The sequence below is a fragment of the Natrix helvetica genome (genome assembly GCF_964273705.1).
Source record: "Natrix helvetica genome assembly, chromosome: 7".
Classification (NCBI taxonomy): Eukaryota; Metazoa; Chordata; class Lepidosauria; order Squamata; family Natricidae; genus Natrix; species Natrix helvetica.
This window is the reverse complement of record NC_138558.1, coordinates 42447708-42461453: the sequence shown is the minus strand read 5'-3', so window position 1 is coordinate 42461453 and position 13746 is coordinate 42447708. Positions and strand designations below refer to the sequence as shown.

The 13746-nt window shown below is 35.1% G+C and overlaps 1 protein-coding gene across 12 annotated transcripts in view; it reads right to left on the bottom strand.

The window, feature by feature from the left end:
- PCM1 (pericentriolar material 1) overlaps positions 1–13531 on the bottom strand; it is a 60273-nt gene extending 46742 nt beyond the window's left edge. For 4 of the 12 annotated variants that reach the window (XM_081960248.1, XM_081960256.1, XM_081960258.1 and 1 more), the window contains exons 1-7: positions 13263–13421; positions 9324–9453; positions 8732–8977; positions 4802–5074; positions 3307–3477; positions 3050–3163; positions 1595–1783 (exon numbers count right to left, since the gene is read on the bottom strand). In XM_081960248.1, the coding sequence (XP_081816374.1) occupies positions 1595–1783; positions 3050–3163; positions 3307–3477; positions 4802–5074; positions 8732–8977; positions 9324–9419 (1089 nt within the window). In that variant the 5' untranslated portion in view covers positions 9420–9453; positions 13263–13421. Of the gene's footprint in view, positions 1–1594; positions 1784–3049; positions 3164–3306; positions 3478–4801; positions 5075–8731; positions 8978–9323; positions 9454–12611; positions 12738–13262 lie in introns of all 12 variants that reach the window. The other 8 variants (XM_081960259.1, XM_081960250.1, XM_081960249.1 and 5 more) reach the window with 6 other exon arrangements.
- Between the last annotated feature and the right edge of the window lie 215 nt (positions 13532–13746).

The window sequence follows — 13746 nt, the reverse complement described above, 5'->3', positions numbered from 1 at the left end:
TTGCAAAATACTTCTGTGAGAAAGGAATTAAATCTTAAATCTAAAAAATATTTTAAATTTTGTATGTTACATTAAGCATAATATTGTACTAAAAGGACGAGTCAGTTTTTTTTAATAACAATGAAGAATGTTGGCACTTATTTCAAATAAATAGCAAAAAATTATGCTTAGCTGAGTAACTCTCCATTACATGTGTATAACTATCACACTGATCATTTTTTTCCTAAAGGTTTGGGTTGAAAATAATTTAAGGGACGATATTTAAGAGCCAGTCAATAACAGAAAATCAACAGAACATCTGTAACCTTATTATTTCAAGGAAGGGAATGAAATCTACATCTTCCACTAAAATAAAGCTATTCAGAATAAACTTTCAAAACTGTGATGTAATACTATGGTAAAGGCTGGGAAAAAACCCTAACAGAAATAAAGAACAAAACACAATTTCTACTCCGTTCAAATACCTTCTTGAAATTATCCAAGCCAAAAACAAAGTACAACTCTATGTTTTAATATCTAATGTCTAATCTTGAAGCTTGATGGAAGTTTTTAAGATGGAAGAGGGAAAGAGAATTTTTTTTTAAAGAGAAAAGTATGGGATTAATCTGACCAAAATAGAAACAGATCCAATTCATGCAGCAAATAACTTTTCAAACTTTTAATAGCTGTACAGGTAGTTCTCGATTTACAAACAGTTCATTTAGAGACCATTTGAAGTTACAATGGCATTGAAAAAAGCAACTTATGACCATTTTTAACACTTACAAGCAAAATACTATCAGAATTTTGATCATCTGACCAAAATTTAGGTACTTAGCAACTGATTGCTATTTGTAATGGTTGCAGTGTCTTGAGGTCATGTACATCACCTTTTGTGACCTTTTGACAATGTAAGTCAATTTACTTAACGTGTTACTAACTTAACAACTGCAGTGATTCATTGGCAAGGTAGTAAAATGGGGCAAAACTCACTTAAAACTATCTTACTTAGGAAGAGAAATTTTGCTCTCAATTGTGATAATAAGTCAAGGACTACCCATGTAGACATATAGAAGACAAAGACACCATATTGATAAAAAGTTTCCCCATTTCTGCCTAAAGAAGGACCCAATTCACAAAGTGGAAATCTCTGCTAGAATTTATTCATTTTTGAAAAAACTGGTCAGAATCCAAATCCCATGAAAAAAATGCCATTTTAGGAAACAGTAGGTAACTTTTAAAGTAATTATCTGTTAAATAACTTAGAATTTTGAAAGAAAAGTCCAAGAGATACTGTAGTTAATTATGCCAATGCAAATCAATGAACTTGAAGATTAGTTACATTATAGAGAAGATTCCATATGGGAGCCCTCAACTTTTTTGACTTTTAAAGAATAATACCTTCTATAAATAAATAGTATTTTCCTGGAATAAATAATAATTAGGAAACAATATAAAATTTATAATTCAAATATTAATTCTAACAGACATTACTCAAAAGAATTAAGAAATCATTGAAACAAAATAAATACTGATTGGATTTTAAAGAAAAAGGGAAGGCTTAACAGATTAAGACCTTTTACTAAAAGATTCCCAAGGCAATATTTAGTAGTACCTTTGAGAGCAATCCAGCTTCTTGGCTATTTATCCTACTAGACCAGATTTTCCTGCCATTCAGGGCAGTTGTGTCTCTTTTCCCTTTTGGAGCTGCTGTAACATCCATGTCTGAAACCTGTCCTTGAGTAGCTGAATTCCCTAGTTTGTCCTCAATGCAGGGCCGAGTTTTCAGACTAAAAGATACCTCCTTTATCAAATAATTTAGTAAGTAAGACTGTGAGCATATATTTAGGTGAAGCATAATTTTTCAAGTTATGGCCTATTGATTTGTCAATACAATATGTCTGTACTTAATTCATTGCAATTTTATTTGTTTCAACACATCAATCACTATGATCCAGAGGACATACAGGAATTTCACTCTCCTTTAGGTAGTTTTTCCATTAAATATTTACCATTTAAATTTCAAAAAGTAAGAAAGAAAACAGTTCAGAAGTATGGAGGCAATTATTCTAATCAGAAAAACATTGTTGCCTCATGGATGTCATACATACATTTCTATGGATTATGACCAGTATAAATTCAGTAATTATTTCAACAGGACATAGGTCAAGCCTTGATATCCACAATATAATATTAAGCCTATAACATACATTATTAATGGTCAAAGGTTCTCAAATTCAGAATTCAATTTGAGACAACCCATATCAAGCACACAGCAGCTATTATGCATTAAAAGGAGTCGCTCCAAATTCATCAGACATCTTTTGATATTACCAAAAGGTATTTTGAGGTTGAAAAACATTTCAAACATTTTGGTAAGTTCAGAATGGCCCCAAAATATTTCCAGTGAGGCTTTGTTTTGCTTTGAGTTTAAAATGTGTTACACACCATTATAATCTCACATGCATAAGTAAAATTCTCATATGTGCTGCAGAGGATTATCCTTTATGGAACAGAATAATACATTAGTGCTTTGTTAAATTCATCAAGCTCAAATGTCTACCTTTTTAAAAACATTAATACTGATCACTTTTTAAACTTTCAATATTATTACACACTTAGCTTTGTTCCTACAGTACTACTCCCATTTTTTTTAACAAACCTTTTGACAAGTTTTTCAAAGCTAACATGAGCCAGTATCTTTCTCATCATTTATAAGGAAGAACTGTTGCTTCTGAGTAAAAAGGCATGTCCTAAATGAATATTTTAGTTAGCCTAGCTCAACTCAGAATTTTTCTGATAGAGGGCTGGCTGCAATCAACTATCAAATAGAAAGTAATTTCTCAGGATCCCACAAAGCTGATTATAAACCTACCAGTGTATTATTTTTTGAAAAAGTGAGGTAGGACAGTTCCTCCTAATGTAATAAAATTCAGTAATAATGTGTTTTATTACAGGTTTTATAATATTTAGCATTATAAATAATGAAAAATAGGTATTTTAAATAAATTCTAATTATCTCAAAAATTGTCTTCACTTGTAGCACCTTAATTACTAAAAAGTAGCTTACCGTTGTATCTGAAACTTCAGACTGCACATCTAAGTTTAGTGATGTGCTCTCAGCTACAGAACCAGATCCCACAGCTGAATCTATAGTCCGACCATCCTCCTCATTTTCTCTAGCCTGAAATATTTTTGTGGTATAAATAAAAAACTAATAAATGAAATAATAAAATGAATGTTATGGAGATAGTGCTATATAGCAAACTCATCCCCATTTGATTTTATGTATTTTCTCAGTGAATTTCAATTGTCTTTCAAACTTACTAGCATTTTCTGCAAAAATTTCAGGTAAGATTTCTCTTGTTCTTTAAGATGATCTATGAGCTCTGATAAGCGTTCAATATTAGCAGATCTCTCATTTTTCTCAACAAGGTCTTCTTTCATGGAACAAGCTTTTGCAATGAAGTCACGAATTTGAACTAATCTGCTCACAATCTGAAAAAGTCACAAAAGTAATAATCAATTGGGTTGACTTGATGTATTGGATCCAAAGCACTATCATAAAACAAATTCATTTCAAGATCTGTCATCTCTTAATATGGGACAAACTATCATAACAATATACAAAGCTAATTAGCAAGGCCATGGAATTATTTGCATGGATTTATGATTACTTATAAATTACACATATGGACTGCACATGTAACTATTTACAGAAGTTCTTAAACAGGAGTTTAAAACCCTCAAAGGAATTATGAACCACTTACAAGAGGATCTCGTTTTACATTTTTTGCAGGAATGGATGTTTAGATTAGATTTCTGCGCAATACTATTTACAATTCAAATCTATACCATCCTCTTAGGTCTGTTCTATGTTCTTATAAAATATTTTGAATTTAAGGTTTTTCTTCATGTATCTAGTTTTACAAAATCTTTTAAAATTAATCACTACATCCAAAATGTCTATAAAGTTTTCTAATTTGCTTTAAAATGTAAGCTATTTTATGGATTGAGCTTTTAGGCATTATAGTGGGCAAAAGTTTCATTTCTGGAATATCTGCTGAAGTTACTACAATGGTGAACCCCAGAACTTTTGTTAGTTTAAACCTCTGAGCATTCAAAATTAGAAAGATTTGATGTAAGAAAAAGTCTACCAATCTGCTAGTACCGGTAATTATAATAAAACTAAGACTAAATTATGAAAGCGCAATAAAATATAAAAATATTTTAATTTCACAAGTTTTTGTTATTCCAATAAAAGTCTTGGTATGTTATTTGTGCAAAACTACTACCCACTGAGAGCATAAGTCAAGAAAACTATAACGATACCTAGAAGCAAGTCATGTCAAAAGTTCTCTTTGTTTTGATCCAAAAATTAACATTAAGTAATGTTTATTTCTTGCCAAACCCTAATCTCAAAAAACAAAACAAACAAAAAACCACAATCCAGTAATTTTATTGTCTGTGTGAGGGGGGAGAATTACACAAATCATTTTATCATTTTAGGGGGCAGTGATAAAGTTTGAGAACTCCAGGAATAACGAATGAACTATCCATCAGGGCTTATTACAAAATGAGGTTATATAAGGTTTTTTAATGCATTTTTAAAGCAGTTAGAAAATCACATGTGGCTCTTACTATCACTTTAAAATTGAATCATTTTCAAAATTAAAATTGTGTAGAAAACACTAGCAAAAATGCACAAAAGCATTACTCTTTAAGATGAAGCTGGTCCCAGCTCCCAGGTGGGGAAGACAAGTGTCACAAGGATTAGATTGCAGTATTACAGGCTAACTCTGCTATGAAGTTCAAACTGCACCTGGCTACTGTCCAATGCAGGTTCACCTCTACCATCTTCTTCAATTGAGACTGGACAATTCTGCAACAAATCTGTATTCAAAGCAGCAGTAAATAAGTCTTTATATTTTGAAGATGCACCAGTTTCTTGTACTTGAGAACTCATTGCAGCATCTTTGCCCTTGTTAGTATTAATCTGTAGTGATAGGAAGTTGAATGGTTTTCTGTTTTCATTAAGTTGGCGTTTGTTGTTAGCAGCTGTTGCTCTGCCCTGAGAATCACTTCCAATACTTCTCTATGTGAGAGTGAAACATAAACAAATTATTCATATTTCCAATAATCATGTTACCCATGCTCTGAATAAGAAAGTATTATTTTATATATCATGTGTTCGGAATCAACACAGTCTGTAACACTAATACTATATATTACAGAAATTCACTTTAAAATGTAGTGTGCAACCATCCATCCTTTTTCCCCATCATCTTTGTTTCTATCATCACTCTAATTTTTATTTCTCTCTCACTAACTTAACTATCAAAAGAAAGGGTGACAGAAGGCAACACTGAGAGGTTCATTAACTGTTGGTTTTGTAATGAAGCACTGTGAAAACAAAACTCCTAACAAGAATTTAGTCTGTGAAGGAATACAAAACAAAAGTCAGTTTAGAATACATTGATATTACACAGTACTTAAATAGTTAAGTATCAAGCAGAAACATTAACAGTATTTTTTATTTGTAGAAGTAAAAAAGTTATGATTATAGTGACAATAAGTTTAATCTGAAAAATGTATATTATTGTTACTCAGAGCTACCAAAACTAGGTAACCGATTCTTTAACTATTCTTCCCAAAAAGAATTCACAGCAAGTATTTGGACAGACGCTAGCATTCTCAGATGAAAACAAAGCACCAAAAAGCAAAGCACATTCTGGCAGTTGCTAACTTTTACATTTCTTTCTTTGATCCTTCGACATCAAAAAACCTTAATGAAACATAATAATTATGCCCAAGATTAAACCTTCAAAAGTTAAAGGTGGTATGATTCAAGGATAACTATAACAATATCAGCTAGATATCATCCACATGATTTTGGATCCCAAACAAACAGGACTGTATCTGTTTAATATTTGAATGGGACGCCACCAGGAAGTCCTAGATCTGTAGACTTAACTGACAATTCAAAAAACCCCAACAACCCTCAAAAACTGTCAAGCCATTTCCACATTGTTCTAAAAAAAACTTCATGGACATGTTTACTGACATATTTTTAACTTAGTTTCAATTTTATTTAACAGCCTTACATTTTGAAACAACAAAAATTCTTCTCATAAGAAAAATAATTGGGGAGATCGCTTCCGGTTTCCGAAGGCGACGGACATTGGTCCGTTGTTCGCTTCTCTGGTGGGCTCCTTTTAGGAGCACAGGCGGTCTTGGAGGGACCACCTGCCGTAGGGCAGCTTGCTGGAACCCCCCAGATGGCGGCAGCCATGGGGGGGGTTTCCAGTTTCGCCTCAGGAGCCGGGGAGCGTAGGGGGTGCATAGCAGCACCTTCGCTGAATGGATTCCGGAAGGAAAGAGTTAACTACATGCAACAGCTGAAGTGCTGGAGGTGAGAAGTTCGCCCCATCTCCTTAACTGCTTTTAATTGATGAGCAGCGGCTTTTTTGTAAATTGTGGATTCAATCTGTTTGAAGTTGAAAGATTGGAGAGGGGTTGCTTTTTTCTTTTACCCCTCTTAGGCAAAGCGGCATTTGGACTATCTCTCAATCTCGAAATGGAGAGAGAGAGCAAAAAGTTGAATTAGCCACTTGAACTAACTATGTGAAAAGATTTATATCATAACTGCAAGAGCTGATTGCTGAGTTGTTTTGAAAGCTTTATGGAAGTTTTTGATGTTTTGCTCCTGATTTCAAGGGGGAGCTAAGATAGCCTACTTCCATCTTCTTCTTCGCACTTATAAATGAAGTCTGCCTTTTGAAACTACCTTTGAAGAAAGTCTGGCTTTATATTATCCCCCCTGAAGGACTCTTGGAGCCTCTCCTGTTACGTGGTCTTTCTGGATTTGGATTATTTGATTTCTTTCTTTTCTTTTCTTTTTTTTTTTGAATGACTTCTTGGCTTGGAACTGTGACAGAGGGTTAATTTTCACTTTTGGATTTGCCTGTCTTCTTGGACTCGCTCAGCTGCGCGCTTCACAGACACCATTTCTTTTGCAAAAGATTTGTACTCTTTCTGAACTTAGACAATGGGGCCCAGAAAACCACCTACAGGCAAAGCAGCCTTGGCACCGACTTCTTCTACATCCAGTCCAACAATTCAACAGATAAAAATTTCATCATTTTCACAAGAAAGGACTGGAGAAAGTTCAAAAGATTTATCTGTTACTCAAATGTTCCAGGCTCTTATGCAGGGACAAAGTGAGTTGAAAAAGGAGGTAGCAGATTTTAGAGAAGAGCTTAAAAGTGTGCAGCAACAAATAACAGAAAATAAACAGAGAATTGGTGTGCTGGAAGAGGGCATGGTTGGGCTGGGGGAGGAGGTTAAGGCAGTCCAGAAGGGGAATATAGAATTGGAAAATTTTATGGCAAAGATAGAACTTGAAAAAATGTCCTTCTTTCTCAGATTCCAGAACCTACCGGAGACAGAAGATAAAGATCTTAAGGCTATTATGAGTACAATTTTAGCAGAATATATTAAAAGAGATAAAGAACAGTTGTGGTGGGATATGGATCTGGTTTATAGGATTAATTCAGCATATGCCAGAACACATAATGTTCCAAGGGAAGTACATGTTAAATTTTTTAGGAAGACCACGAGGGATGAGATTCTAGGGGCTCAAAGGGGGGGACAACTAAAATATAAAGATAAAGAAATTGCCATTCTTAAGCAAATTCTGAAAAAAAATAAGAGATAAGAGGAGGAAGTATTCCTCCTTATCAAAGAAATTATATAATAAAGAAATTTGGTTTAGATGGTTATTGCCAGAAGGAATGTTCATCTTCTGGGAAGGAAACAGAATTAGAATTAACACAGTTGTGGAGGCAGAGGCCTTCATTAAAAAACATAGTGCCCTCCTAGAGGACGGGAATATAAGAAGTAGTGAAAAAGGCGACAATACACAAGACATGAAGGAGGGAGAGGCTGCGGCTCCGCCTGGGGACAGGGGGGAGGGAACAATAATGGAAAGACTCAGGTCACAAAAATAAATATATCTGGAATATCATTGTAATTGTTGATATATTAGAAAGCAAAAGAGATGATTGAACACAATTGATACAATGTATAATAAGATGCTGTTTCTGCTTATCTTTTATCTTTTTTTTTCTTTCTGTAAAAGTTGTGAGAATTGGAGAGATTCCTACCTCTAGCACGTTGGAGCTGCCAAAAAATTTTTTGGTATATCTACCTAGCCTTTTCCCATGAATTTTAAAAACCAATAAAATTCTTTAAAACAAGAAAAATAATTGGGATACTCTGCATTGTAACAAGTAGAATGATGAATATATTAAATCACTTGAAGGCAATTCATATTTTCTTTACCACAATATGAGCAGCTGTATTAAAGCCAGCAACATCAGGAAAAATATTTAATGTGACTCCTGACAAAATTCCTTCTCTTACATTTCCACATTGAAATAGTGATGTGATATCACAGAGAAATCCAGTCAATTTGTCCTTTCTTACAAATAGCACAACTCCAATTATGCCTAATCAACAAAACTTGCAATATAAAAATAGGTGGCATACATTTGTCTTGAAGTGAATCATCTCATGTATATTGCTTGTGTATATTATATTTCCCTCAGTACAGAATTCTATTTACAATTTTTCTCAACTCACCTCAACATTAAACTATACTGTGTAATGAATAAGATTATTTAACTCCATTTTTTCCTTTAATATTCAACTATGTATATGTAGTTTTGTTTAGTAAAGATAGAACACAAACCTGGTCTAAATCACTGAAATTTATTCTCTGTTTAAGCTTTTCCAGTTCCGTCTGTTCTGGAACAGACATTTGGGTTATATATCTAGTACGAGGGAAAGTATGCGGAGTCTTTGATTTCCTTCGTCCAACTTCTGGGGTAGATTCTGGAGAAATATCATTCGTAAATCTTGTTTCACTTTCAGCAGAAACTTTTTTTTGGTTTTTTTCTGAAGATCTATTTGGCCTCTTTGGCTGACTTCCCCAACTCTAAAATAAAATACACAGAGCACAAAATCACAATGGAAAGGTTTAAAATTAAATATACTGAAGTTTAAAATGGGAAAGAGAATTTTTTTTTACCAGAAGCATTTAAATTAAAATTTACTTCCTGTTGAAGGTATGTTACAATCTACATGTTTTCTCAATTCTGTAAAACTGATTTCAAGCTTACACTTTCAACATTTTTATATTGTTCCTTTTTTTCTAACAGTACTTTATGTCTTCAATTATTAAATTTTGTAAGTTTACATAATTCATTTCAAGAAGTTTAGAAGAACCTTAATGCATAGCCCCCATTTCATATGAACAGTTTCATAAGAAACTGTAGCAATACCGTATTGTTCAATCGATCATCAAGGCTTTCATGGCTCCAGCTTGGTAAGTCATGGTCATCTATTCCTTCTTCAAAAGGACTTCCTCCTGTAGCCATTGTTGTGATGATCAGCTATTGAAAAAATAAATAGCTGCAAGATAGAAATACATTTTAGCATGCCATCTTTTAATTTATACATAATTAAGATATTGCATCAATTCAAATGTAATGAGAATATAATGAACAAGATCAGTCACAATTATAATGGGAAATGATTTCTATCATATTTGAATTGGTAGGTTCTTATAACATTGAAGATCTGCATCAATTAATGAATTTATTTAACAATAGTATATTTAAAAGCCCCTTATAGTTTTTATTTTAATTATTTTTAAAGCATATATTGTTTCTAAATCAAATCTTTGACACAATTCTTCTATAACATTTTAACTCAAAGAAATTTCCAGGACTAAGCTCAATTTACTTAGATGAGATTATACAGTAAAACATACCTATACAGCACTACCCTTCCAATATTTTAAATTTTATTCAAAGATAATATGTTTAAGACGAAGCTTAATCACTTAAGAGATATCTACAGTACTAAATCATGTAAATGCAGTAAAGTCTACTGAGTTAAAATGCATTTATTCTAAGTAAATTATGTAGGATTGCAATCTACACTGATTATAAATATGGTTTATGGTTTATTCCGGAATAACAAAAGCATTCCTTGTACCAATGATACTGTAAAAATGTATACAATCAATTTTACTAAATGTTGCTGTATACATTCTATGACTTGCTAACAAGATTCCATACGTGCATTTATCCACATGAGCTTTATTTAGTTTTAGAGCTAATCCCTTTTCACTCATTTTTCTAACTGCAATTTTCAAACAACTCGTCATGAAAGATTTGCTTCTCTTCAATACTAGTACCATAACTAGTAAAAGGTGGAACAAAGTTAATATAGGTAGTCCTGAACTTACAAATACAATTGAGACATTTGTTAAGTGAGTTTTGCCCCATTTTACGACATTTCTTGTCACAGTTAAGAAGAATCATTGCTAAGATAAGTTAGTAACACAATTGTTAAGTGAATCTGGCTTCCCCATTGATTTTGCTTGTCAAAAGGTGATCACATGACCTTGGGACACAGCAATGGTCATAAATACGAGTCAGTTGCCAATCATCCTAATTTTGATCACATGTTCATAGGAATGTTACAAAGGTCACAAACATCAATAATAGTCATGTCACTTTTTTCAGTGCCATTGTAACTTTGAACGGTCACTAAATGAACTGTTGTAAGTCAAGGACTACCTCTACTAATGTGTGCAGAGACCCATCATTTTTATTAAACAGAACAAGAAACCTCCTGTTCCCACTGGAATGCATAGAGAATATTCAACTGTTACAAATTTAAAGATAATATAACAAATAGCTTCCAAATTTCTGTTTGTTTCTTTGCTACATGACAGCACCATGATTTTGAAACAGTATGTACAATGCGATTTATTCATAAGTCCTAAGTAACTTAGTGTTCAATTTTGGTTTTTTTTTAAATGATTATGTTTTGGGTATTGATCTTCTTCCTGAAATAAAGTAAAGTAAAGTAAGTAAAGTAAGAGCTTTGCATTGAATGTTGTTGCTGGAATATTTAATAGTGCCTGTACTATGCTCAATGTGCGTATGTTCATCTTTGGTAGAACAATATTCACTCAGATTTGGGAAGCAAATTTAAGACCGCAAAATGCCCCTCACATAAGAAATCATTTTCCATGTATTTATATCCTATAATAATAATGGAAACAAATACTAGGCTCTGATCCCATCACCAACTATATAATCTGAGAAAAGAAAAACATGTTCAATTGTCAGGGATAATTTGACATGCTCAGATGTTTTATACATAACTACCTATCAATCCAATTTATAGTTCTTGCCCCGAAAACAAGAGCCTTTTTTTAATTTTATGGTTTTTTAAAATTTTATTGTTCAATCAGAACACCTTAGTGTTCATTAACCTTTTGAAAATTTCTACTGTATTTAGTGTTTCTATAGATCCAAGCAACAAGATCAACATGGAGTTACTAATACAAAGAGCTGCCAAATGTATACTGAAAATAGCTCAGTACAAAAGACAATAGCAAATATAAACAGCCTCAGATTTGACTCAGAAGCACTTGGTCTGTGCTTGATTAAAAATACATAAAACTCTTGCACACACAAGATACTATGCCATGATTCCATTTCTTATTTTTAGGAATCAAATGGTCACTACAATTGGGAATTTCTGAGATTGAGTTGCCAGTTTCTGGTAACTATAGCCACTGTATTAGCGTTCTCTGTTAGAATAAAAGAAACCCTTATATATATGCAATTATATTATATTGTATGGCCCAACATAACATTTCAGGCTGAATTTGCAAAATATACTAAGGCACAAAATACGTAACCAGAGTTTCTATAAACCCCTGCAATGTGGTTCATGGTTCACTGTTTTCTGCATACGCAGAAAATTGGATTAATTCAGCGAATCATGGTTCAATTACCAGGGACTAGGAAACTATGTAAACTAAAAATGAAAAGAATAACTCTGCCTTTTTATATATGATCAACAACAAAAATTTGATGGATAAGAAGTCAGCTGGCCGTGAAAACTCAAACAGATTTTGCACATGAATTCATAGTTTTAGTGGATACGGAAATGCCCAAATGTTAAAAAGCAGTAAATTTAAGACACAAAGCATCCAAAGAGATAGAAACCTAGTTCTTATATTGCTTTTGTAGGAATTATAAAAAATAGGCTTTCACAATGGCCCCGTTTAATGCCTGCCAAATTAATCATTATCCCCCCCTTCTCCCCCACGTTGGGTTTGTGATCAAGTTAAAGTTGATTTTGCCTATATGCCCTTCTGTTATTCTTCTGAACTTCAATTACATTTTAAGAGAGCTATCTAGTACCGGGAGACTGAATTTTATGAGCTACCTTTCAACAGCCCAACAGCCTTCCAGACATTGCTGGCACTCATCTCCTGCTAAGACGGCTGCCTTGTTGCATAAAACATATTTTGTGTATATACCAGTATACCAGTCTTATTGCTATCGAGTGAAAGGGGGGGGGGAATCAGGTGACCACGACAAATTTATTACAGAAAGATCAGAAAATCAAACTTTCCAGATCCATTACAAATACAAATAGTAATGAATCCGACAGGATTTAACCCATCCTTATACTACTAGTCGTTTCCTACGAAGGCAAACCATTCTCAGGACGGGATGGAGGCAGGTAATCTTGCCTACCTATTTGGGACGCAGCTGTCCCGATCCTGGAAACCAGCCGTACCCGAAGCGCTTCAACGTATCTTTTAAAAGCTCCCCAGCCGCGACTTCCTCTTTCCTGGCAGCCAAGGTGCTACGCTACTCCCGCTGAAGGGAACGAAGAGGAGCAGAGGGTAAAAAGACGGTTACGGGGCGGAGTCCCAGGGCCCGCTTTTTCTCTCAAATAGGCGGCAATGTCGAAGTCGCGAGGGGAAGGAAGAGGGACCGGGGCAGATGGCTCGGCGCCAGATTGCTGACTAGGGAAGCGAGCGCGCCGTCTCCCTAGCAACAAGGAACCACTACCTTTCTTCCACCCACTCAAGGTAGAGGGGAGGAGCCTGACTAGAGCGCGCGCTAGGCAAGGGAGGAGGCGGGGGGAAGGGCACGCCCCCTCCCCGTCCTTCCACGGAAGGAGTCGAAGAGCGCGAGCACCCCGAGGCCACAGAGATTTATCACACACACCCCGCTCTCGCGCAACTGCTCCCCACTCCAAGGTTCACCTACGCCGGATTCCTTGGGAATATAACACACAAACACGCACACACATATATTTCTTGGGCGATATAGCGCGTGTCCCCCTTTTGCCCCTCCCACTCATTGAGTCCAAGTGAGTAAGCTCGCGCTTCTTCGTACCGTGATCTACCGAGAGACCCGCTTGAGGAATCCTCTCACACCCCACCACCAACGGCTGTCCCGGACGCCATCTTGGCCCTTTTAGATAAAAGAAAGTCGGCGGACGGATACACACCGTTACTTAGTAACGTGTTCCCGGGAAACGATGATGATCTTCCGCGCAGTGCGTCCCAGCTTCTCTTCAGCCCGCTGATCCTGCGTCACGTGATCGGATCACTAATACCCTGCCCCCTTCCGAGCTGCAGTATCCCGTTTCTGGTTGGCCGAGATGCTTCGAATGAAATCGCGCGGGAGTTGCCGAAATAAACGGACCAAAAACTGTGTTTCCCAGAATGCAGGCCGGGCGGTTTCCCACAAATGGATAGGGTTCCTTTAAAGGATTCTGGGAGCTGTAGTTTAGTTTCTTTTCTTACCGTCTCTTCTTACTATTCTTAGATAAGGTGCTTGGGAAGGGCTTGTTTAAACAACTGTTGCACTGCAGGGA